The 27,163-nt window shown below is 38.3% G+C and overlaps 2 protein-coding genes across 2 annotated transcripts; both read left to right on the top strand.

Annotated features, from left to right (window-relative positions):
* Positions 1 to 8,582, top strand: rbm24a (RNA binding motif protein 24a). The gene is made up of 4 exons (XM_079368343.1): positions 1 to 496; positions 1,779 to 1,902; positions 2,279 to 2,333; positions 5,999 to 8,582. The coding sequence occupies exons 1-4, from the start codon at positions 329 to 331 to the stop codon at positions 6,348 to 6,350; spliced, it is 699 nt and encodes a 232-aa protein (XP_079224469.1). The 5' UTR covers positions 1 to 328; the 3' UTR covers positions 6,351 to 8,582.
* A 1,118-nt stretch (positions 8,583 to 9,700) lies between these two features.
* Positions 9,701 to 26,848, top strand: cap2 (cyclase associated actin cytoskeleton regulatory protein 2). Its single transcript, XM_079368341.1, has 13 exons — positions 9,701 to 10,106; positions 13,853 to 13,959; positions 14,292 to 14,392; positions 15,545 to 15,622; positions 19,872 to 20,015; positions 20,687 to 20,772; positions 21,906 to 22,011; positions 24,776 to 24,965; positions 25,438 to 25,601; positions 25,687 to 25,810; positions 25,892 to 25,974; positions 26,201 to 26,344; positions 26,435 to 26,848. The coding sequence occupies exons 2-13, from the start codon at positions 13,863 to 13,865 to the stop codon at positions 26,516 to 26,518; spliced, it is 1,401 nt and encodes a 466-aa protein (XP_079224467.1). The 5' UTR covers positions 9,701 to 10,106; positions 13,853 to 13,862; the 3' UTR covers positions 26,519 to 26,848.
* Positions 26,849 to 27,163: the final 315 nt, after the last annotated feature.

The raw sequence follows: 27,163 nt of genomic DNA on the forward strand, positions 1-27,163 counted from the left end.
GAAAAAAGTTGGGTGGAGTTTGACAGCAGCGCTTTTAGAAATGGGTCCTAAACCACTTTAGTTAGACAGCAGAGTTACCCAAGAGGAGCTGAAAACACCTGATGGTCTCAGTGGGACAATCCGCTCCATATCACTCCCCTCTTTACTGTCGGAAGATTAATCTACCTCCAGGCTTCATTTTTGTCGACTTCTTTTTTGTGTTTTCTCTTCTGAAAAAGTATCAGAGCCAGTTGAGCTCTTCCTCTCCCTTCATCCAAAGAAACTTTGATAAGGAGACATTGCACTATTTTTTTTTAATTGTAACTATTTATTGTACTTTGCACTAACAATGCACACCACACAGAAGGACACGACCTATACGAAGATTTTTGTCGGGGGTCTTCCCTACCACACCACGGATTCAAGTCTCAGGAAATATTTTGAGGTGTTTGGAGAGATTGAAGAAGCGGTGGTCATTACTGACAGGCAGACCGGAAAGTCGAGGGGTTATGGATTCGTAAGTAGCCTATCATTTTGACATACAATAAAAATTAAGTCAACCTTTAAGCAAGTGAGGAATATCTTTCCATCAGAAGTTTCTCCTCGTCACAACATACATACATGAGTATATCTGCACTTAAAAGTTGTTTGTGTTTTGATTAGAAAATCCAAACTAAATTTGTCACAGGCTTCTGTTGCAATCTCCCACCCACCTACTTGTTGCGCTGCGGTATGCGGCCTGACACGTCTGTAAGTGAGCTGACAGCTGCGGCTGGCTGAGGAAGAACCGCACAATTATGTCTCCATATTACAGAGCAGCTTTCTGTGTGTGGATTTATCACCTCAGAGCTGTTTACAACTTTCCTACCAACAGTTAATTAAATATTTTACTCCCACATGTGGAAAAATTAAACCTTCATACACAGAGGTAGATACACAAAACAATCCATATTCAAAGTTTCATATGCAGAGAGACGTTTGCATCCTGAAACAGGACTTCTCAGAGATGGAGAGACAACAACTTTATTTGACATCTTCTCAAAAATGATGTTTCAATGTTAAAATAAAGCAGACATGTTCTCAACATAACCCTGTATATGAAACTTAATCAAGACAATGTTAATGAAAAAGGTTAATTGTTAAGATAAAGAGACAGGCCCATATGTCCTGTTAGTTTTCAAGCATAAAAAGGTTTGAGCTTTTCCTAATATTTTACCTACATTTAACTAGTTCTTTTCATCTTGCTTCATCATGTAGGACATTTCCTAGATACAGTAGAAACAGTCTTGATTTATATATATATATATATATATATATGTTTTTTCATAGACTCTTTAAGAATGTAAGAACTAACTTTCACCGTTGCTTTTCAATTATTGATCAAGTTTTCTTCATGGTTTTTACTAAATAGTTTTACATTGTTCCTTAAATCCCAACTCTGTATAGAGTATCATTAAGCTGTAATGTTAAGAGGGAGCTTGGTGAAGCTCTGAGCATAGTGACAAAGTTAAGTTGTTGCATTTGGAGCGATGAAAGAGTTGTGTTCTGCCAGTCATGCAGCCTGGTTCTGACTCACCACTGATAGTCTCAATACTTCCATGAGGTTGCTGGATATGTGTGTTTTGAGCCTCTTGCACCCAATGCATACATATGTACACAAAATAATGTTTGCTGTTAGAAAAACTTCTCCCTTTTGGTCTATCTTACCTCCCCATGTGCTGTTAAACCAACCGGATACCCCTTGTTCCTCTCTATTAGATAGCTCTATCTTATTCTGTGTGTTTTCCTTCTTGTTTCAGGTGACGATGGCAGACCGATCGGCTGCTGACCGGGCCTGCAAGGACCCCAACCCAATCATTGATGGCAGGAAAGCAAACGTCAACCTGGCTTACCTTGGGGCAAAGCCTCGTGTGATGCAACCAGGTAAAGAGATTAAAATTACACGTGGTTTATTGTGTACAACAAGCTACAGAAATTTAGTTTTTTTTCCCCCGAAATGTGCAGTCAAACAGGTGAAGATAAAGAGCCAACAGCATGTTTCATCAACACAGCAATTGTCTTTGTTCCAACTGTGTTTGTTTGGGAGTGTGGATTGGTTTTAATTGACAAAGCAGTAAACAAGAAAATCAAGTCAGTCCTTCCTGTTTCTCACCTCATGGCTTGTGTGGATTTTAGAAAGTTGGAGTGAATGTAAGAACATTTTAGCAGGTTAATATAAATGCTCAACTCGTTCATATTGGTGAAGATTAGGATATGCAGTTTTTTAAATCATGATCCTTTATTTTGTCTGTTTTTTTAGGTTTTACTTTTGGTGTTCCCCAAATCCACCCTGCATTCATCCAAAGGCCTTATGGGTAAGTACCAATGAACCTACAAGCATTTTAGGAAAATGTTGGTATGTACACCTTGTTTATATAGACATGTATTTTCTCTCAATTTGATGTGTGTAAAATCATACTTCAAGTCTTTTTGTAATAATTTGATCCCATGCATTTTCTCCGAAAAAAATTATGGATGGCTGATAATTAGAGATGGACACTAAGTTATATGTAGTTTTTCAAAAACCAGGTAAACTGCCTTTTCTAGGTTTGCCTGTTTGTAAAAGTGTGTGCGTGCGTGCCTGCGTGCGTGTGTGTGTGTGTGTGTGTGTGCTGAGTGGACATTGATGGAAACTTTCAGCCTGACTCAATGTTGTCTATCTTTCTCTGGTCCGACAGGCTTGCTCTCAGTTAAGCTAACTCTGCTGGTTTGTGGAATAGTTCAGCGAACGTAATCACAGATCAGAGAAAAGGAATAACCCGTAGACTCAAACGCACACAAACAAGCTCTCAGAATGGTGATTATAGACGCATGTACGTGGGTTTTGACCTTCTTCTTTTTTTTTTTTTACTTTATTTGAATAGAACCTAGAGCGTTGTGATATGAAGTGGTGTTATTAGCTAAACCGTGTGCTTTCTTATTTCATTGACACAAAAAAAATTGATTGATTGAACCTTTTGGGTGTTATTTTTTGTGGATGCGTGTTAACTTTGCCAAGGGTGAGCAAAGTTTGTTTGTCTATTTATTTTATTGCTTATAGCTGTGGGTTGACTAGTGTTATTTAACAGGGTGTTGTGTTTAATGTGTCTGGTATGAGTGAGTAGTACATTTTGTGTCTGTGAATTTCTCTTTCCCCCCCTCCCACACACACTCATAAAATCAATAATCTCAATCATCACATTGTATCCTCAGAACAACAAATCCCATCACACGAGTGTGTGCTTACAGCATATTTGTGTTGTTACTAGCATTTTCTAACATTAACACAAGTAGAGTAACAAATTCAACAAGTTTGTTTTTCAAATCTCACTTCGTCACTTCATTACCCATCAGCCCTACTGTTTTCTTTACTGTTTCAGTCTCTCTTTGCTCTTCCCCCTCATTCAAACTTGTGGACATTTAACAGAAGAAATATATGTGTCGATGTTTCATGAATAAAAACTCTAACCATAATATGTGTTTGTTGTATCAGTACATATGGATATTAGCTCTTATTGTATGTGTCTTGGTCTGCAGTGTGGTACAAACAAATGTCTGGATTTCTCCCTCTCACTCTCTCTCTCTCATTCTCTCGGAGCAAGCTTTCGTCACATGGGCCCGTGGTGTTAAGGAAAACAAGCGCACCCATTGTGCCACACAAAGCCCCGAATGCTGACACTGCAGTCGCATAAAACTCCGTTTGTGTGTGTGTGGGTCTGGTGGCCTCGGTAGTGTCTCTATCTGTCATGTAAGCAGAGCAGGGACCATTTTAACACGGCCAGACTGGCTGAGGCAGGGGCCTCGTGAACATAAAAGTTAATTGCTAGCAAAAGAAATGGCTGAGTATGACAATTTCATGAACAACATTAACTTGTTTGCTTTATGTTGTCGCTAATTGACAATGCGTATCAATAATATAAGCTGATATAGATGTTAAAATCTTGCTAATTTTCATTTTGGATTCCCATTATATTTCCTCACCCAGATTAAGTTTATTGATACCCATCCTGTTAAATGTGATTACATTTCTTACTTTATGCAAAGTGTTCTTGTTTGTTAACAAGAATAAGGTTAATACAATAGAAAATTGTGGATCTTAAATGTGACATAAACTGAAAAAAATGCTGGATTAGAAACCTGCATGAAGATGTCTATGAAATTTAAGAGGACTATTGAAAATGTTCTGCATAAGGTTTTATTTGGTTGAACGATTGGGTTAATTGGCCAGACTACGGCTTGTGGAGATGTTACTCTTTAAATCGTGCAAGACTTCAAGAAACACCAACCCTACCTTTTAGTTAAGCAAGACATCAGGTCCATTTGGTCTTGTCTGCTTTCCAGTTAACATTGTTTGATACTAACACTTTAGTTGGTCTTTGGTCTAACCTCTCTCTGTGTGTGTGTGTGTGTGTGTGTGTGTGTGTGTGTGTGTGTGTGTGTGTGTGTGTGTGTGTGTGTGTGTGTGTGTGTGTGTGTGTGTGTGTGTGTGTGTGTGTGTGTGTGTGTGTGTGTGTGTGTGTGTGTGTGTGTGTGTGCGTGTGTGTGTATTCTGTGTGTAAAATGTACACCTTAGAGTCACTTTTGCCATTTATTGACAGCCACCCAAATCCTACACCTCTACTCAGACAAATACCTTCCATTTTCTTGTCTTTTTGATGAGTGATTGTGCTGTTGCCTTGTTGCTGTTTCTGTGATCAGTCTAGTCAAGGTGGACTTTTTTTCACTTATTTTTTAACTCTCTGACGCCTTGCTGTTGTTTAGTTTTTCATGTCTTTTCTCCTGGTGCACTGTTTTGGGTTGAGATGTGGGTTGGATTGGATAATGGAGTGCTGACAATAGGGTTGCCACGATAGATCCTGCCTTTCAACTTTTAATATGTATTGCACCTGTTTTCTTCTCTCTCAAAACCAACTTAAAAAAGAAAACACTTGTTTATTTATGCAAACTTAACTGATTGAATTTCATTGTCCTTCATATTGCTCTCAACAGATTATTGAATCACCTTCTTTCAAACTTAACCAGTGCTGAGGCCTTTGCTACAAATGTTAGCTTATTTTTTCAGATCCTAATGCTTTTTTGAAATAAAGTGCGATTCAATTAGACTCTTCTTTTATTTCTAAAGTGGAAGGGCTGTGATTTGTCAGGACATCAAACACTCAAATTTATAAAAAAACCTCTCAAGTTTGTCAAAAGCTCCCCTCATGCTGTTTGAGTTTCCAGGCCTTATAGAGTCTAGGGGCAGGGATAAGGCTATGTCATCAAGGGCGAACTTCGCTTGATGTTCATAACTGTTTATTTAATCGAAACATCCCTCTGGGTGCAAACCTAGTCCCGGCTCCCCCCACCTCCTCTCAGGCTTTTTGTTCCAACACAGAGGGGGAAATGGCCAGCAGCATCCCTTTTTGAAAACTGTCCAGCTGTCAAAGTGGCAGTGACATTTTCACAATGCTTCTCTTGGCTCATCTCCTCTGTCCACATCCCCCCTCCCCAAACTGTAAGCCTCCCCTCCCTCTCCTCCCCCACCTGCTCGCCCTCTAGCAAGCAGCACGACAGCAGTACAGCCAAATCCCAAAGTTAAGGACAAACAGGCTGCAGGTTAAATACATCATCCGGTCTCCATAAGCCTCCATGTAGTATGCTCCTCCTGCTGTTTCTCATAGAGAGCATGACATAATCACTTCATCCTAATGCTCATACTGGTGTTTAATTCCAGAAGATTCGGGTGACCCAGAGGTTGAACACCTCGAAGGGTTTAAAAGGTACTTCAACTTCCTGTCTTCTTTTCACAGAGTGATTTCTATTTTGGCAACCCTATATTGTTCTAATCTCTACTAGCAGGCATTTTCCTTGGAGTTCTTGACTGGTGGATTGAACTGGGGCTAAATGGTGGGTGGTGGGTGGGCGCTTGGCCGCAGTGTGATGGAGTTGGGTTTGGGTTTTAAGGTGGGACATATTACTCTGAGCGTCAGACTAACCTATCAGGTGTGTGTTTGTTTCACAGCATCCCAGCGCACTACGTATACCCTCAGGCCTTTGTTCAGCCTAGTGTGGTCATCCCTCATGTGCAACCTACAGCCACTGCACCTGCCACTGCCTCTTCCCCCTACATCGACTACACTGGAGCTGCCTACGCACAGTATTCTGCGGCTGCAGCCAGTGCTGCAGCAGCTGCTGCATACGAGCAGTATCCATACGCTGCATCCCCTGCCGCCGCAGGTTATGTGGCTACTGCAGGCTATGGTTATGCAGTCCAGCAGCCTTTAGCCACTGCAGCACCTGGCTCAGCTGCCGCTGCCGCCGCAGCCTTCGGTCAGTACCAACCTCAGCAGCTGCAAGCTGACCGCATGCAATAGCAGCCACTGCAACCAATGGACATGCACAGCTAGGAGGCCCTAGCCTGGCCACAGCTGTTTGGTGGAAGGATCAGCGAAGGAAAAGGAAGCAGGAGTGGCCTTAAGGGTGGGTGTGTCAGCTACTCGGAGGCAAAATTGCTTTAATGATGATGATGATAATGATGGTGGTGGTAGTGATAATGATGGTGAGGAACTTTTTACAGTAACTTTCCAACTTGCTGTGCTTCAACCAAAAAAAAAACAAGAATAAGAAAAAAAGTTGCAGAACAAATAATGGAAAGAGATTTACTATTATTATTGTTGTTGTTGTTTCAATAATTATTATTATCATTACTATTATCATTGTAGTAGAAACCTTATTTCTAAAGAAAATGCAGGAACTAATCCCTGTGGTTGGTGTAGGTGTTGAACTAAGCCCTTAAGTCCTATTGCTGTCTTAATGTTAGTTAAGGAAACTGTTCTCTTTTTTTACTTGTGGTCTACCACAAGTTTTTTTGTGGTTATTTAAAGCCCTCATAACATTTATATTTATTATGATTATTGTTAGACATTGGGGCCTTTTTTTGTCATTTTTTGTCTTTTCGAGTACATATTTTCGATATTTTTTTTTCTGATAATCAGGGAAATGGAACTGTTTCCAAAGTGTTAGCTATTAAAATGTGACCTCTGTCAGGAAGTAGAGGAGTCCTAACTCATCATGTCACATATTTGAAGAACTACCTTTTATCTTCCTGATGCTGAATGTCCCTTTTTTTACTGTGTCCCGACCTCTTGACCGATGCAAAACAAGCAAATCACAAGGAGACAAAACAACAAGGAAAATACAAAGAAAAAATGAAAATGTCATCAACTTTGACTCTATTCTTGGACAGAAAAGGGGACTTGACAAACAAAACAAACACTCTAACAAAAGGAGAGAGACAACAGCCTCAGACAATGAGAAACACAAAATCTGTTGCTTTTCCACATTTCACACTCACACATACACCAACAAATGCATCCAGAGTTGCCTACATAGCTGTTAAAGACAAAGGCAGCACAGTTGTGTTTCTTTGTGGCCCTGGGATGGAGAGAAAGAAAATGAGAAAAAAAAGAGGGAGAGAGCAGCTGCTGCTGGGGGTGGACAGAGCTGCTCTAGTGCCATACAGACAGATCACTCTGGAAAGAACATCACTTGTGCTCGTTTGTCGAGCTGTCACATTTTAATCCCCGGCCTGGCCCATTTGGGAACCAACTTCACAACCCTCCACCCGGCACAGAGCTCCAAAGCAGAACCCCCACCCCACCAATTCAGCCCTGCAGCTGTCAGCACTTCCATCTCTGTGCGGCTGTAGTCTGGTGTCAGGTATACACTCATAAACACACACTTTTACCAAAGTCACCAAACAACTGGCCTGCCTCATATCTGTCAAGAACACCATGAGAGGATGGGGGGGATTGGACTCTTTGACATTATGTTGGTCTGTGTGCCTTACATTTTTACTGCTATTTAAGAGAGAAAAAAAAAACGAAAAAAAGAAAGAAATCTATTATTTAAGATATTTATTTTTGAGGGTTGACAATGTTGACGCTCTGAGAATAGAGACTTAGTGGTGGTACTGTATTAATATTATTATGTACTCATCTCAAGGCATATATAAGTTATTGATTAGTTTTAGAAATACTATTATTATAATCATAATTATTATTATTAACATACTCAACCAAAATGTTGATGTAGGACTTATTTAAGATACTGTTACGTGCACTGTACTTTTATTTTTTATCTTTTCGATTCTTTAGAATATGACATTGAATATTAGCTCGATGCCTTTACGCCTTTTTGTAGGGAAGAAACTTTATTTAAATGCAGGCCTGTTTGCATGCAGATTGTACTCTGCCTCTTCTGTGTTTAGATGAGAGAAAATCACAATAATTTTTTCAGAAAATAAGCAAAAATGCTGCTTTCACCACTAGAATGTATAGTTGTTGTCGAGGTTTCAGTAGCTGTGCTCCTATTGCTTAATATTCATCAGATGGGCTATTTTACAATGTTGGGAATTTTTATACTTGAATTATTTCTTACAAGGGAAATATGCAAAATAAATGACAAAAAAACTTTTAGAAAGCATTTCATTGTCACTGGATGAAGGCATGTAAAGTGTTGCTATTAAAATGCAAAGGTCCTGTTGATATTGAAACCTTAACTTTCAACACCATTTACTCTAAATTGAAATAAAATATTATACATAAGTGTTTGGTGCCATTTCTTTCTTCAATGCTGAAATTAAACTGAGGTTTCATGTCATGTAACTTAAACATGTAATACAACTCTCCATAACTAGACATCTTGAGAGTTTCCAAATATTTTTATTGAAAATTGCTACAAATTCCCCAAAACTTCCAATGAAAGTCCCAAATTGATATTGAAAGTGATTTACCGAAAAGTTGTTGAATTGAGTAGACTACAAATACAGAAGAAAAAGAGATAATCTATTTGAGTTTTTTTGTATTCTGTGTTTTGTTTACATACAGTATATCCTAAAAGTCAAATAATAACTGAACTTCCCAGATAAATACGCTGCTGCATCTCCTCTTCACTTGGTTCTCCAAACCAAGCTCACTCACATCTTGTAGTTAGTCAGCTTTTTAATTCAATAATAGCAGAAGTTAGTTAATGCAATCATGTACATTATTTATGGCAGAATTTTGTTTTTGACTTACTTTAACATTGATGTTGCATTATCTAAATGCGCAACCAAGAAATTCAGTATGTTTTGTGTCTGCTAGCTTTAGAAGTTGAATTTATTTCTCACGCTCTTCCACAGGCACAGTTTACATGGACACAACTGACAAAAAATAAAGTTTCTCAGATTTCAGACTCAATCAATGATTGATGTGTTCTACAATTAATAATTTATTTTATGAAAACCTTTTTGCCACGTCTCTGCTTTCTTTTACTTGGACCCTGATGAAACATGAAACAGGCCCACTGTAGCTGTTCTTCTTTATTGTATATTTATTTTGTATATTCTGGAATGTCAATACCATGCTTATAGGTGACACAGGACTGCATATCTCAGTGCCATTATGACCCTTGCACACTCACAAGTATAATGAAGGAATCAATCAGTGGATGTGCCAAGAAGAAAGGTTAAACTTTTCTCCCTGTCACTGAAATCTACGAAAACACTGTTGCAGCATATGCAATTAAGTTGAATTATTGTTCCCGTGTTGATCCCTGTGTTTGGCCAAATGTAAAAACCAAAATATTTGGCACACATTTTTACCAAGCACCTGAAAAAAGCAGAATTTTTAAAGGCTAAATCTGTTTGAATGAATTGGCAAAGTATAGCTCAGTAATATTTGTTTAAACTGCCTGGGGGGATTCCAGGTTGGTGGTCAATCCTTGTAACCCCGAATGATGGTGCCCTTTCAAGATCAGATCCCTTCCCTCTGAGGGACCCGAGCAGGCGCAATTCCACAACGACCAACACTAGTTTATTTATAGCTGGACTCCATGAAGCAGCCATATTGCCTTCGAGGTTACCCGACTGCCTCAGACCACTGCTGCAGCACTGAGTCATGGTCCTGGTCCGTCCTCGCTGGCTCTCAGGTTCATCGTTTGGCTTAATTAGGAGATCCCGGAAGAGTCCTGGTCCTGGTCGTCGCTGAGTGACGAGGCAGGGGGCAGGAGGCGCACCGCCACGGATCCGTTCAGGGGTATTGACAGTGCCGATATCCCGACAGGATTTAAAAGCGGACCACTGGAAGGAGGTAGGTAGTTTCTGAATTAACAAGTTTCTATGAGAGTCAGGTTTAGTTAAAGGGGTGGGGGCGGAGAGTTTAATATCCTGAAGCTTTGTTGAGTCTCCTCCACCTGCCGCATGTGCACCATGATTTTCTTTCTTTAGTATGGATACGTGTAAAATAAAAATAAAAAAGAACTGTGTGTAGATTTGCAGTTTTTCCACAGTGTCATTTTTTAATTTTATTTTTTTTAAAGGGGAAGAAAAGAGCAGCAGTGAAGGTATACTGTCATCGTGTCAGCTCTATGTCATGTTTTATTTTGAAGTATGTGATCACGTTTTGCTTAAGAGAACCTGTGTGGATCACCTGTTGATGTACTTCTATGGGGGGTTACTGTAAAGACATTAATTTTCCACCAGAAGTCAGATGTCAAAACAATCTCGAGGTTTTTAGAGCTTTTGACATATCCCCCATTATTGTTGTAATTTGACATTACATTGACTCTTAACCATGATTACTGTTCAAGAAACTGTAGCATATCAATTAACTCATGAAATGCAGTAACAACAATGCTTACTATTTTCACATCAGCAACATAATCTGACATACCTCAGACGTTTTTGTAGGCCTAAAAACATAGATGACCACTTTCTCCAGGAGCTATTTGTGTTAATGTAACAGCCTCTTGTTTTGGACTTACAAACAGGTGAAGCAGCTGGAACCTAAACATATGCAGCAGGCTTCACAACAAGCGTGTATTTGTTGAATTAACCGACTTCACTTCATCTTTAATTTCTTCAAGCTACTGAAGCTGTGGATACGATAAGATACTCATTTATTCATCTTGCAAATGGAGAAATTTACATATATTAGATATTGAGACCTATAGGATAACTTACAGTCGTCCCATGGCTGCAGACTGGGGCCCAATATAGCCTCAAAGATCAGTTATCAGGCCAGAGGGTTCAGAAGACACATGCTGCAGGTCAGGGTGAAGTCAGTTATTTCCACTTTAGGAACATGTACTTTCTCAGCTGTTGGCTTGGGCTCTTTATGTAGCAGACATTGTTACCCATCTGGCTGCAAGAGCAGAGGGAGGAACATTTCCTTGCAAGCTTAAAAATATGAATTTGGACTTTATGAAATTTATTGAAAAATGTATTCCAGTGGCTACAACATGTAGCCACAAGCTTTTTTTGTTTTACTGTTTTTGTGCCATTAACTGTTGAACATATATGTTTTCTGATATTGGCTGGAATGGGATGTATTTAGTGCAAATGTCTGGCTTACGCAGAACTATGCATTCACTACGCATTATTTTACTGACTGACAATTTAATCAGTGCAGAAGCTCATGGCTGATGCTTTTTAAAGTTTGACTTTATTGACCAAGGCCAACATTAAGTCAGGCTAATCTTGTGACAATGATTAGTGACAATACATTTTATTAACTTTAAACCAACACCGGAAATTTAACAAAACTAAAGGTGAAGTTTTTAAGAATATATAATCCTGGAGTTCTTGTTTTTCTCAACCTCTGGCTGTTACAGCAATTTACAGGTGTACTCAAGGATGCTGTGACATCATAGTTAGTTGTGTTTATCTTTAGCTATCTATATCCCCTATCCAACCTGCTGCTATAGATCTTAATGAAGGGTCACATGTTTCCCACTTTCAAATTTTCCTCCAGCAGATGCTGTACACTCAATCAGTCAATCAACTGAATGATTTCTAGAGCCAATTACCAGCAAATGCTAGCTTAAGACACTTTACAAAAGGAGCGAGTCTAAGCCTTACTCTTTGTTATATTATTTATAAAAGACTCAACATTATTGCGGCATGAGCAAAGCACTTAACATTTTTCATGTAGCAGAGACAAGGAAAATGTCAAATGCAGAAACCTTTGACAGAACCAGACTCTTAAAGTTTTTCTTATCTATACCTTTAACTTATCTAGCTTATCATTTTTTCCAAAATAAAAAACTAAGTTTGACAAATATTTGTCAAAACAAACACACAATAAGAAAATCTCGTGTGAAGTCCCTTCAAACAAACTGTAGCCCAAAGGCATATATGAAATACAGTAGGTTAAAAAAAAAATTATCCCCACTGAAAATCAGTTAAAGAACTTGATTGACTCCGTAGAGCTCTGGTCCTGAGTCAGACTTTTTATTTATTTCTCTTTTTTTATTTGCTTGTTTGAGATCAACCTACATTCAACTCTCCAGGTTTCAGCTCTTGCCTCAGAGTTGTTATGAACCAGAGAGCAGAAATAGATGCTGAGTCCTGTACAAAAGGCATGTGGCACTGCTGAGAGCTTTCTCTAGAGAGATGACTCGATATGTTTTCTTCTCCCAGCACATCATTTTAAAGCATAATTTGAACAGATTACCAACGGGCAACACTATTCAGCCTACATTAGCTGCCAGATGTTTTCATCCATTGTTTTTAAAAAAACATAAAGGTGATTATAACTCACACAGCCGGTTGTGTGTTAGACATGAAGGTAGCAGGTGTCAGATTAGGATGTGCTTGTAACCTAGCAGTAGTGTGCGTAAACATGCAGTCATTTGCAGGATTGAATTCTATCCTGTTGACTAATAAGTATTGGAAACCAGCCTGCATTGCCTCATGGTGATGTATATGGCTGGTCAGTGTTAGCAGAGGTTATATGATCTGTGTTGCTGTAAGTGCCATTATGTGGTCTGGAGGATTGTTTATCTATCAGCAGTAATTTTATCCTATTCAATACTGTATGAACATTTAATCTGGATTTGGTTTCATTTCATGTGATTGTTTTTGGTGTATACGTTAGAATGTGTAATTGACAGGAGTTTTTCTTACTCATATAAATGCTATCAGGAGATCTTGCAGGGTCATTGGGGTCACCCTTTCAGTAAAACTGATCTGTTATTGTTATGGACATGCTGTATTTAAATGTTGTTGCCTGTGATGCAAGTATACAAGCCAAACCAAAACCAAAAGAACTATTTTGGAAGTTTGATGGAAAACTTTTTTGCAGCTGCTGTATTTTTTTTATCTTTAACACAGTTTAATTTGAAATATAGCAAAGTAATATTTTGTATGAATATTTTGAAACTAAGAAGTGAATTGAAGAATATATTTTATTGGGGTATTGAGGAGCCATTAGCACTAAACATGTCTATAGTTACAAACACAGCGACAGCAAATAAGTAGGTAGCTCTTTCTGTTATGGGATAGGAGTTTAAAATTCAGGGAAGCTCTTCATTGGTACCAAAATTTGCTTGTGCTGACAAATTCACGATAAGCATCATCAATGATACTGATAATATGTACAAAATTAAGTGTTTTGTCATTTTTCAAATCTGTCTGTTTTTATTGAATTGATACTTAAAGCAAAACACGATTATGAAAATAAAACAGCTGAGAATTCTGTGTAATTCAAAAGGTTTATTCCCTGCCTTACTCTCAGTTTTCCAGGGTTTTTCCTCATCTAATTGTGTGATATGTTGAAGAGGTCACTGGCAGAGTGCCAGACAGCTTAAACATAGAGTCTTTATATACACCTCAGTGCACTAGCTAAATTTAGTTTTCACTCTGTCATGACATGGGACAGCTTTTTTTAAACATGGTGAGGCAGGGTGGGGAAAGTTGAAGAGTGATTTTGCCACCCAGGACACTTTCTTCTGGGATGAATGAAATAAATAAATCACTATATCAAAATACTAATGACTCAACAGTTTTATAAAGGTCTCAACACAGCATAATTGCCATTTTTGATTTTGTTTCCAGGTTTGTCACCATGGAAGGTTTAATGGAGCGACTGGAGAGAGCCGTGACTCGCCTGGAAAAGATGTCCAGCATGGTAAACGGGGACTGTGTCAACGGCATTGACGAAGGCAAGTCTTACTCAGTTCAATCAGTCAATCGATCAATCCTTATTTGTATATAATTTCTTCACAACCATAAACAAAAGGGCAGGTCTATACGGCACTTTTATGTAGTTTGTATAAAGACCTAACTCTAATCCATCATGAGCACAGCGACAACATTTAGAAAAACTGAATTTTTAACAGACAGAGACCAAACTCATGTTGAACAGCTATCTACCAAGACTTTTTGGAGAGGCTTTGGTCTATTCCATTATCCACGATTTGAAGGTTAAACAGACACCTGGTGTTTTATGGTAAAACTTGACATAATAAGCAGTGATTTATTCCTTTGTTTCCAGGTTATTTTCTGTGCATTGAGGACTTTGACGTTGTACTGAAAGGTCCAGTGTCAGAATATCTGAACCACAGCCGAGCCATTGGAAGCGAAGTGGAGAAACATGTAAGTTTTGTTTGATGCAAAACACTTAATGACAACTCAGAGGGAAAAAGGCTCCTACTTAAAACCCTCCTCACGGTTCAAATAAGTCCCTCAATATTGAGAAATCTTGACCTTTAAGCGTTTCCTTTAATAAATGCTCTTAAAAACAGTAAAGCTCCTCTTTGTAAGGTAAAGAAGTTTAGCACTCAGTGCTGTCAGCCTACATATGATTGAAAATACATCCATACATGGATGTTCAAAATTCAGAACCAATTAAGACATTGACAACAGTGGAATCTGATAATCTGAAGGATAGCCTGTATGGGAGGTCCATGGTCCAAGAGTTGATTGACCTTACATCAATTTATCAAACTGGTGGTGGGGGGCTTTTTCCTAATAGGTTATGACCTGTACTCCCACCAGGACTCTGTGTGTGTTTTATGGTAAGCCAGTTGGCAGTAATGGCCTTGTTTTGTCCTTGGAATAAATCCAATACAACAAGATTTGCTCAAAAACAAAAGAGTCAAGGCCGGCAAAGAAGAATGCAAGTTAAATGTACAAAAAAGTGTTTGTGTTTCTTTCTCTGTACCTTGAAAGAGACGATTTCTGTCTGTCTCATCTCTGAGTGGGGTGAGAATGAGGTAGAGTGTGTGAGTGAAAACCAGACGGACTTTCTTCTGTCTGCGGAGCTCCTTTTATGGTAAAAGCCTCTGGTGGTTCCCCTTGGCCTACAACTGGAGGTCTCAAACTCACAAAAGACACAGCTGAAGGGTTATAACCCAAACTGTGTGTGTGTGTGTGTGTGTGTGTGTGTGTGTGTGTGTGTGTGTGTGTGTGTGTGCGTGTGCGTGTGCGCGTGTGTGCGTGTCTGTGTGCGTGTCTGTGTGTGTGGGCACATGCTTGAAAATGCACTGCTGTCTATTTCTTAGACTGACAGATTCAACACCTGGATTTCCCTTGTAGTGAGAGTTTCATCAATCAATCAATCTTTATTTGTACTGTACCAATTTATGAAAAGGTTTTATCGAAACACAAAAACAATGTAAAAAAAACCCTTACTCTTTGTCATATTATATTACAAAGTCCCAACATTAATCCATCATGAACTCTAAGCAATAATATAAATGTGTGACATGCTGCCCATCGTATTCTATTATTCTTTGTGTTTGACAGGCAGAGATGGTGAACAATGCCCTGCAGACTCTGAGAACTTTCCTAAAGATGGCTGCCATGCATCAAGAACCTGCACAGGTACTGAAACCTACTGATAGTGATACACTTGTGTCTATTCAATTAAATCCCCAAAACTGTATTTGTCCTCAGGGGTCTCACTCTCTGTACTCTCTCTGTCTCTGACTAGTTATAGTTACTCAATAAACAGCTAGGTACTGTATAGTAAGAGTACCGATACCATGGGTAAGTGTTATTCATGGATGCATTTGGATATTTGCTCGAGGAAGATCTTAAGGTTTTGGAAATGCTGCCATTTTTTAATCATAAGTATCTCGTGCCTGTCCCTCAGCACACAAAAATAATACTATAAATTTATTAGAGGGATAATCCCTTTGAGATTAATCATTTTAAACGGGGTCCTTATGCCATAAACAGCCACTCCCTCACACACAAGCCCACATAGAAATGCACAGATACATATGTTTCTAAATCTGATTTGACCTTTGACATATTACTGAGCTGATAAAAAACGGACTGGACAACTTTCTTCACCTTGGGCTCAAATGACATAAAATGACATAAAAAACCCAACATGCACACACACGTGCACACACACACACATAGACACAGCTGTCACACAGTATACACAAAGTTGCTTGGAAACCTTCCTATTAACCTGCACAGAGCTTATCTTGTGTTACAAACTACATCAGATATTTCACATTAATCATCTGATCTGTGTCTCTCTCAGTCATGTGTGTCAGTCAGTGTCCTCCCCCTCCTGTGTCCCCCAGGCTGTTCACAGAGGGATTATGCTGCTCTTTGACTATGAAAAACGCTAATGCAACACATTCCCAACGTGCTCACGTATAGAGAGAGGGGGGTGTGAGAGAAAGCTGTCTGTCTGTGAGAGTGTGTGAGAGAGAGAGAGCTGATATCATCCCATTGGCCTCTGTTTGTGTTGTATGTGTGTGTGTTAGTGCGTGTTGCAGGGTCCACAGAGCCCACCAGGAAGTGATTACTCCCTATCTGTTAGGTCATTGATTGAGGAGTATTGAAAAGAGCATTCAGTGATTGTCAGAAATGCAAACATGGAAAGAGGGAAGGTTTTACAGAAGGGGGGGGGCACAGACTCTGAGAGGAGAGGAAAGGAAAGGAAAGGTGAGACATCAGATGACATTCAGCCAAATTGGAAAACATATTGTATACAGCTTTAATACACATGGAACATACAAAGTATTGAGATATCAATTACAAGGATAACATAATAATAATAATAATAATAATGATAATAATAATAATAATGCATTTTATTTATAACTCACTTTACATTTGGATGGAAATCTCAAAACTAATGAACTCCTATGAACACAAAAAAAACCAGGTCAAATCCTGTCTTGAAGTGTTAACAAACACGCACATTGGTCTGTCTCACTTATTTTTACCCATATCTGTACTCCACAACACAGATCAGAAAGAGTAAAAAAAAGTGTGTCACACTGACTTGCAACAGACACACACACGTCGCACAATCACGTACAAATAGGCCCACATGTATGCACAGCTTACAAACTTCTGGTCTTTCTCTGCAGCTCAGTCCTGTTTTACTTCTGACTTTTTATGGGCATGTTCTATATTTGAGCCTGTTGTCTGTGTGTGTGTGTGTGTGTGTGTGTGTGTGTGTGTGTGTGTGTGTGTGTGTGTGTGTGTGTGTGTGTGTGTGTGTGTGTGTGTGTGTGTGTGTGTAAGAGAGAGATAGAGAGATAGATAGAGAGAGAGAGAGAGAGAGAGAGAGAGAGAGATCTCATATAAAAGAAACCCAGTCAGCCTGTCTTTTTCGTGTGACCTCAGGTTAACCTTTTAAGTTCTGTGTGTGTTTCTGATTTTGTCCTTGTTGCCAGTTCACACACATTTCAGACCTTCACAGTAAAAAAAAACAAACTCCTACCCTACAGCTGGTCTGGTATTGTAGCCCTCTACACTCTACCTTTCATCCAGTGCTTGTATAGGAAGTCAAGGCTCCAACGCTTTGCTATTGTAACACAGTGAGCTCATTTGCTGCCCATTAAATAATGTGAGCCGACGTTTTTTATCCTTTTGTCGGCTGATGCTTTTCCTCTGTGTATCCACTTTACAGTCTGCTATCTCGGCTTCAGTTGAATATTAGTCAATGTAGATACACTTCCTTGCTGAACACTAAATATGTTACTGCCTCTAATCTTTGCAAAGCTAACCCAAAAGGTAGACAATGTGTTAGCAGCATCATTTTTTTATAATTTATTTATGTACAATTGACCCTACATGAAGATGGACACCGGTCTCTACATCCTCCCATTGAACAAAAGTGAAGCCAAAAGTCCCTTTATAGCAATAGGTCAACATATATAGATATGCATATAGATGTGTGTGGTCTCTCTTACATTTTAGTATGTTGAGTATGAATTTGGCATCTACTATAGCTTTTTAATTATTTATTATGTTGTATTTTGACTGTAATCTGGCCTTTAAAAAAACTGTTTGACATTTCTGGAAGTATACTTATTTCCAAATTTTGTTGATATGAGAAGATCCACACTTGCTTGAGAGGCACATATTTACATATAACTTCATGTCAGGACAGGAGCCAGATTCTTTTATATCTGTTCTTTAACAGGTTATATTGACTTGGGTATGAAGGAACCCTGTCGTTCTCCTCCTCTCTCAGTCAGTCCTAGATCCTCACTGTACAACATGATTGAGTGAGGGGATGCCCAAACTTTAATTTAAGCAGTGACTCACAGAAAACAAGTAATCTCTTCAGTCAGAGAATGTTGTTGTTGTTGTTGTTTCTGTTGTTGTTTTGTTATCTTAAGAGGACCAGGAAGCTGAAATGCAAAATATGTCCGTGCTCATATTAATGTTCACATAAACAGCAGAAATAAATCATTAGCTATTTCAATGACTAATAGAATCCAAAACTTTTTGATAATCAGTTCATTGTTGTTTCTTTTTTTTTTCTTTTTTTTTTTAAAGAAAGAAAAGAAATGCTTTGCATGTGTTTCCAGTTTCTTTGCAGGTTCCACACTTTTAAATTAATTTTAAAGTTAACATTTTCCCATGTTCTCTCTTGACTGTGGGAATCCTTGATGGCCATTATGATTTTTTTTTACATTTTACAGAGAAACAATGAGCAACTAGTTAAAAAAGTAAACGGTATCAAAAACAATCCTCGGTTAAAAACAGCAGATGACTGGGAGTACAACTGGGGAGAAAAGAAAAAGACAGGAAAGCAAGTGAATAAATTAAATAATGTGGCAGAAAAATGTTACAACAATTAGCTGATATGGTTTCTTTTTTGGTTTATGACATACAAACACTTGTGTTACCTCTTTTATCGTTTCTCTCATTGAGTGTACATCCATATTTGAGGAGAGACCTTTCTTGGCAGAGAGAGATACATTGCCTCAAGTCTGCTCACATATAAGCTGGATTTAGTGGGAAGCCCAACGAAGAGTACAAGGAGTGTTTAGCTCAGCTAATAGAGATCATGTGCATTTGATTGAGGGAAGAATTTGATCGAAAAAAATGAGAAAGCTTACTTCTGTTTCTAGTCCTTCTTTGCACGCAAGCATCAACATTACAGGAGTAGACAAAACTAATCCTTATACAAACTGTATTTAATTTAGATTATCTGCTGGTTTATCTCAATGCACGACATAAATCAGCATATTTCAATAACAGATCAAGCACTGCAGTGAACTCTTCATATGGAAATGATTTTTCCACAGATCATTAACAGTAAATGTTTCACACATCAGCAGAAGTTCACTCACAGATAAGCAACAAAAAAGCAGCAGCAGCAACATTGAGTTCCTGACTCTTCGTGTGTGCAGAAGTATGCTAGGTAAACTGTAAACACTGGAGGAGCCGTATGCCTTACTAGGCCAGAGGGATCTCCCAGTGAACAGAGGAATGTTTGCAGGAACAGAGCTGTCGGGAGGGAGGGGAGAGGAGCTACACAGAAGCTGAGATCTGGATCTTCCAATGGAAAAAGGCTCTGGCTATTAAATTAGTAACTGTCCTGGCCGACTTGGCAACTGCAGCAAGCTGGGTATGGGTGGGCAGGAAAACAGCAAGGAGATTGTTGAAAAATAAAAGAATCTTAAACATGCTGAAGAGAATTCTTCATTAAAGTTTGAAGTTATTCATTTTTGGTCTCCAGCTATCAGGGGTTTTTATTTTTTTTTAATATGCAATGTGTTTTGTCTAAGACGTCCAATCTGCATTCCTCCTTGCATCCTCCCTCTGTTCTCCTCTTATTCTTCTTCTTCTCCTTCTTTTTTTGCAGACAGAATTACATAACCTGCTGAAACCAATTTCAGATCACATCCAGGAGATCCAGAGCTTCAGAGAACGAAACCGCGGCTGCAGCCTCTTCAACCACCTGTCTGCTGTCAGCGAAAGCATCCCCGCTCTGGGGTGGGTGGCTGTGGTAAGGAGGACAAACATTTTTGAACACACTTTTAAAACCAAAAACATATGAAACAATGCATATCAGTCTTTTAGCAACATTTAAAAACATACTAACACATAGACTGAGTCAAGGATAATCTATCCAACACATGCTTGGAGGTACAGCTAGGCTACCTGATTAAAAAAAGAATATTCATAAACTAAAGACAACCCAGAATCAAAAGTGTAGTGAGACAAATTTAGAAAAATAAGTAAAAAAGACCAAAATCGTTTTCTGTGTCTGAAGTGAAACCACCTCAGAATTGCCTACAGACAGACTATACTGTACATCTTCTAACCACACAACACCGACACACACATGTCTGTCTTCACATTAGTCTCTGTTTCCATCTTCGTCTGACTGAAGGGACGGGTCATTTAGATTCCGATTAAAGCTTTTCCACTTGTGTACCTAAATAAAAATCTTTGGCTCTTTCTCTGGTCTGTATCTGTTTGCTGTCAGAAGAGCACATTCCCTCTCAGGACTAATTTCACATGTTCAAGGACAAAATCACATTTTCTTCTGTTTACTCTTCAATGACGATAAATCAGCTGATGGTCTGTTAAAGAAAGTGTGAACTTCATGCTTCTGTTCCTTTTGCTTTGAAAGAAGTGTTTTCTATGGTGTGTTTTTAATCATCTCTCTTTTAGAGTCAGAAGCCTGCTCCGTATGTGAAGGAGATGAACGATGCTGCCATCTTCTACACCAACAGAGTGCTCAAAGACTACAAGGACATGTAAGTTATTGGTATCTTCTTAATTCCTCACATTATAATAGGTATCCATGTCCCTGCAGGGTTATATAAATAAACATCAAGTTTTTATCTGCTCGGATGTGAACATACTTGAACTAATAAACATGATATGTTTAATGTTATATTAACAGTGTTTTTGCATATGTACACCCAAATACTGTAGCTCATAAATACATTACACTAGGAGTTACAGCTTGTTTTGGTTAGTTTCTAACTTTGTATGAAGGTAAATATTCTTATATTATATATAAATATATTTTCCAATTGTTAAAAAAATATTCAAGTGGTGACTCAGTTTTAAAGACAGTTAAGTAGTTTGCAGTGCATTGCCTCATGCCCTTATCTCTGACCAACATATTAACCAAGTGTGTTAATAAATGGAGTTTAACAATGACCATAATATGTTGATGTTAGGCGTTTTAAAGGGCAGCATCAATGACTGAGGGTAAATCTACAGGATAAAATGAGACAAATGAGAACTAAATGATTTTCTGTGTAAACAATGGATACCTGAGTGGTAGAGTGCCTGCAGTATTTGGCCTATTATGTTACTTTACGGTAAGTGTTACCAAACAAGGAAAACCTGCACAATGACCCCGATCCACTAAATATATTTAACCTGACGTTTTTGAAAATCAGGCATTAAACAATAAAGTGGACAGATTACACAACTTAAGCAAGTTTCAAGAATGTGCCAATAAGTTTTAATGTTGTGAAGACATTAATGGAAATCTGTTATTGTAGGAAGCACCCAGGAAACTGTCTAGATAGTTCACAATTTAAGGTTCGATGGCTAAACTTGCAAATGTACTGGTTTATTTAAAAGCTTGAAGGGGGCTACAAAAATTAGACCCAATTATTTCATGTCAAATCATTGAATATGATTTTGTAAACTGTACATTGTTTAATGTTTAGAGAAATATAGGTTGTATTTGATTAACTTCTATAGAAAACTTCATTACATGAAAGGTCATTTATAAAAAGCAGCAATTTTGGTTCAGCTATGGTTTATTATCATTTGTTTTAGGCATTAGTCTCTTCTGTGCTCCTACTTCCTTTTCATAAACTCATCCTCCTCTGCTTTAACCTGATATATGTGTCACCCTCTCTCCCAGCGACAGACGCCATGTAGACTGGGTACATTCCTACTTGTCAATCTGGACAGAAATACAGTCCTTCATCAGGCAGCACCACACGACAGGACTGGTGTGGAGCAAGACTGTAAGAACGATGCATTATTATAAAACAATCACTCCATTATCTGTGTTTAAAGCTTTCAGCCAGCCCCTCCTCTTCTCTGAAAGTTACAACACACTTCCATTAAAACAAGAAATGACTCCTAGAACAAATTGTTTATTATGTTAGCTTTGTTTTCTTTTACTTTCCTTTCGCAGGCTTGGATATTTTTTTATATCAGTGCTCAAATTAACTGCTACTTTTTGCGTACATTTCCATTTTTAGTTATGGTGCATATTGTTACATAAACCACTGCAGACAGCATGAATGAATGAATGAGCTTCCCTCAAGCGGCTCCAATCGACGGGTTCCCCAGAGAGCTTACAAAACCTCTGACACTTCCACACACACTGCTGTTTATGGATGTCTGCCTCAGGACTCCTCAGCACTCACATTCACGAGATCCTGGAGATTATGATGGCCAGCAACCAAATCCTGTAATACGTCCTTGACTCAGGGTTTTTTTCTTTCTTTCTTCTCTGATGGGATGTTAAATGGGACATTTTGGCATATAAGACTTAAACACATTTTGGTAAAATGTATTTTTAAACGAAACACTAACATAATGAGAAATATAAAACTAAAAGACAGTTTGTCATAACTCAGGCGAGCATTATGATTGGTACAAGCCTAGAGGTGTGGCTCTGTCCAAAAGTCACAAAATCTGGCTGCCACCCTCTCTTAAGTTTCCCAACTATAACATGTATCGCATCTATTCATTAAAACACTTTTAGGACTTAACAAAGGCTTGTTTCTCAACAAGGAACAGTGTCTTTCTAAAATACTTAGGCTTAGGCCACCATCAGTTGTGGTACCATTATAGGAATTCAGGTACACAAAAGGTAGCTTTTAATTTGGTTAAACCTCTTCTCTGGGCAACACAATATTAATGTCACTGCAAGCATGTAGAAGCCTTCAAGGCTACAGTGACATAGAAAACTATAAAGCCAAAAAATACAAAATTTCACAAAATCAGCCGTCACAACATAAACTTTCATGGCTTCAACAGAAAAAAAAACCGTGGCTGTGTGTGTCAGCTGTTGTCCCTGCTGTCGGACAGCAGAGCTGAAGTGTATGTGTACAAGGCTGGGAGTGTGTAGTACTAACAGGTGGTCCTCAGGGTTCACTTGAATGGAGGTTTTCTTCACGGAAGAACCCCGACAAAGAGTCTGTGTACACACACAGCCTGAGCTGTAAACCTAAACCACAGGGCTGGTCCCCCTTCAACACAGCCGTCATCTGCTGCTCAGATCGGGGTTTAGTGACACGCTTAAACTCTGACATGCACAGGCCGACATATGGAGGTGGCTTTACACACAGACAACACACACTCCTGCATTACCAGCTGAAGTAGTTACTATGGTCATTATTAAGCTCCTTAAAACAGGGACTTTTTAGAAAAAGATATTCATAAAATTAACACAATCTGCTCACCTTTACAAATCAAGATTATTTGTTTTGAACACCATAGTTTATTATTTATTATTATTGATTATTTAGCTCACAGAGGTTTTCAACTTTTTTTTAAAAACGCTCATCTCTGTGCTCCTTTTTTCCTCCTTACTTCTTGTAGCCTCCTAATAGTCATCTAATTAAAAAAGAAGACTGCTTTGATTATTATTATTATTTATTTTTTTTACCTAAAATAATGAATACAGTCTGATGCAGGATTTTTTAGATATTATCAGATTTTTTGAGTCTGTAAAAAGTCAGAATGTCATTCAAATGGCCAAATTCACAGTCCTCCAAATGCCTTTCTTTCCTACTGATGGACCAAAATTACTGAAATATTATGGTTACTGTTAATTACACCAAAAAAAGGGGGCAAATTCTCACATTTATAGCTTCATTAAAAAAACACAGCTTTTTTTGCTTTCTTCTATTCATTACAAAAATAGAAATCAGTTCATTGAATCCATCCATACTAAAAAGTCTCAGTGTGTTACTTCTAATGAATAAAGATTCATATTTATAATATGATTCATTGTAATTCTAAAAGAATTATCACAGCACATGATACATTTTTGTTACCTTATAAATATGAATAAAAATGATGAAGCATCCTAAAATCGGAAGGAAAAGAATGTTTAGAGGCATGTTTGTGTATAGCCATTCATGCAAAAACATACAAGCAAGTAACACAAAGAAGCAGTCACACAGTTTTACAGCCATGCATACAAACACACACACACACACACACACACACACACACACACACACACACACACACATTAGCTCTAATCCAGTGGTATGTGCTGAGCTGTTTAGTGTAACAGGTCAGCATTGTTCAGCTATGATATTCATGACACATGTGCTCTGGTGTCAAAGGTCAAGTAGTCTCAGCTGTACTCAGAAATGACTGGTCAACTCTGATCAGTGTGTGAGCTTGTGTGTTTGTGTACTTTTCGTTGACTTCAGAGTTGACTACAGTTGATAAGAGCATTTGCATTATTACAAACATATTTCTTGAAGTGTTTAAAACTAAATAACTTTAATTAGAATGTAAGTCCCAGAGTTTCACTACAGATGTTAGGTTGAATTATTATACATGTGTTAAAAAAAAAAAGCAAAATATACCAGAATATTTGTCATGAATGATTGCCACCAAGCTTAAATATACTTGTGTAATACTGCCCCTGTTGGAGATGTTTGTTACTACAGATGCTTGTCAATCCTGTTTTTTCTTTGATGAAAACTCACAAATTCAGAATACAATGTCATATGATATCAAACTGTTTCCTCCCATTAGGGCCCCATTGCTCCTTCTGTCTTTAACCCCCCCACTGTGCCCTGCGCTCCCTGTCCCCCACCTCCTCCACCTCCCCCTGGCCCTCCTCCTGTCTTCACTGATGATGACTCCAAGCCTCAGGCAGGCAGTGCAGCAGCCATGCATTCAGCGCTATTCAGCCAGCTCAACCAGGGCATGGACATCACTAAAGGTGGGTTAACTGCAGCCTCAGAGTGGAGGAAAATAATGTCTTTTCCCACTCAATTTTCAGTAATTGTAGTATTTTTTAAACGTCTAAATGTAATTTATTTACAAAATGACAACATTGACCACAATCAATTGTTATTACTACAAAGGTATTTTTCAGAAAAACCAAAAATGAAGGTTGAGGTAACAGTATAATTGTCAATAACAATTTGAAAACAAAAGAAATACAAAGAAAAGAAAGAGTTCACTGAGATGATATGCATGGTTTTAAGCATGGGGGCATATTAATAGAAAATCAAACAATCAAACATGTCTGAGCTTAGTATTTATGTACCTTTGGGAGTCTCTAGGTTTTAAAAAACAAAACTTTAACATTTAAAGGCTTTAAATGTTTTAAGACTTGTGACTGAATCATTTCTTACTGTATATCTTTGTTCATCCCCCAATTAACTTCTGATAATAACTTTCATTGGCAGGTCTAAAACATGTTTCGGATACTGACAAGACCCATAAAAACCCTAACCTTCGATCCCAAGCGACACCAACCAAAACAAAGTCCCCAGGTGCTGTAAAGGCACCACAAGCAGCCGTCCAGAAAAGACCCCCTCTGCTGGAGCTCGAGGGGAAGAAATGGAGGGTGGTACGTAAAACCTCTACATCGTCTTTAAAGGAAGACTCAAGAATCTTGTCACTGATTATGTGTTTAATATGTTTTCTTGTTGCAGGAGAACTTTGAGCAGAAACATGACCTTGTGATCGAGGAGACGGAGCTGAAACAAGTGGCCTACGTCTTTAGCTGCAACAACTCCACCCTGCAGATAAAGGGAAAAATCAATTCCATCATTATAGGTGAGCAGCTGAACACGGACTGAAAATATTCATGTTTGATAAAATTCATAGTTCCTGATGAGGTCACCTTTTGCTTTCCAGACAACTGTAAGAAGCTGGGTTTGGTTTTTGAAAATGTAGTAGGGATTGTTGAGATCATCAACTCCAAGGGAATTCAGTTACAGGTGAGAAAAACATTGAAAGACATTAAAATATGTTTACTTTTAAAGACTTGACAGAAAACTATGCCAGATGACCTTGTTTATTATTGTAAAGTAAGATCAATCCTCCTGATGCACTTATTAAGGTGTCAGGAACCATATTTTATAATAATTTTAGTGTATTTTTATTTATTGAATTATAACTTGTGCTGCTCATCGCTGTCAGTAAATGTCAGTTATCTCTCTGTAGGTCCTGGGAAAAGTTCCTACCATTTCCATCAACAAGACAGAGGGCTGCCAGGTCTACCTGAGTAAAGACTCCATCAACTGTGACATTGTCAGCGCGAAGAGCTCAGAGATGAACATAATGGTACCACAGGGAGACGAAGATTATGTGAGTGGAAGAATTGGGATTGCTTTATTCTCCTGAATCTGTCATGTGTGCAATTCTTCATTCACAAATATCTTCCTGTTGGTTCAACAGAGGGAGTTTCCAGTGCCAGAGCAGTTCAAGACGGTTTGGGACGGCTCCAAACTGGTGACAGAACCGACAGAGATAGCAGGCTGATCGATTCATCAGACAGCATCCACACTGATAATCATTAATCTGACTTCCAGATTTATTTGGGTTTCTGAGGTATAAAAGGGATCCTGCTACAGATAAACATTTGGTCAGCTTCTAGTTGTCTCCTTTAGCCCTTCCTAACATTTGATTCAATTTTGACAAATCTGTCTGTGTTCTTTTTTGTTTTCTAACTGTGCCATGGCAAAAAAAGGGATCTATGTAAGAATATATAAGGGTTAAATAATAAGCAATCGTATAAATGTTTATTCTAATCCTCAAAATACATCTTTATACTTTTCTGGGTGACTATGTAAACACGATATACAAACTTTCTACAGTGTTTGCTGTGTTTTATGGCATGAGAGCACAATTACACAAGAGCAGTCTCACTTTAATTTTAAACAAAGACTGACGATCAGGTAACTTCATTTCCATGTGACATTCAGAGACCGAGCAGACAAGGAAAACTGAAAGTTAAAAGTAATTTTGGATATGTTCTATTGGGTGAAGTTTATTAGTTACATCTTTATGTTTAACACGATATTACTGTTGAATTTAGTGACTGAAGGTTATTCAAAACTGTTTACTATGGTTTATAGAGCTTCAATCAGCTCAAATGGATGTTTAAATGTAAAAGAATTCAGACTT

This window comes from Symphodus melops (assembly GCF_947650265.1).
Source record: "Symphodus melops genome assembly, chromosome: 18".
NCBI lineage: Eukaryota > Metazoa > Chordata > Actinopteri > Labriformes > Labridae > Symphodus > Symphodus melops.

Excerpts from the sequence above, each read along its gene's own strand:
- cap2 (XM_079368341.1), top strand. The coding sequence starts at position 13,863 with ATGGAAGGTTTAATGGAGCGACTGGAGAGAGCCGTGACTCGCCTGGAA. Across the intron at positions 14,393-15,544 it reads GAAGCGAAGTGGAGAAACAT|GCAGAGATGGTGAACAATGC; the intron begins GTAAGTTTTGTT and ends TGTGTTTGACAG. Across the intron at positions 20,773-21,905 it reads CTCAAAGACTACAAGGACAT|CGACAGACGCCATGTAGACT; the intron begins GTAAGTTATTGG and ends CCTCTCTCCCAG.
- rbm24a (XM_079368343.1), top strand. The coding sequence starts at position 329 with ATGCACACCACACAGAAGGACACGACCTATACGAAGATTTTTGTCGGG. Across the intron at positions 497-1,778 it reads AGTCGAGGGGTTATGGATTC|GTGACGATGGCAGACCGATC; the intron begins GTAAGTAGCCTA and ends TTCTTGTTTCAG. Across the intron at positions 1,903-2,278 it reads GCCTCGTGTGATGCAACCAG|GTTTTACTTTTGGTGTTCCC; the intron begins GTAAAGAGATTA and ends CTGTTTTTTTAG.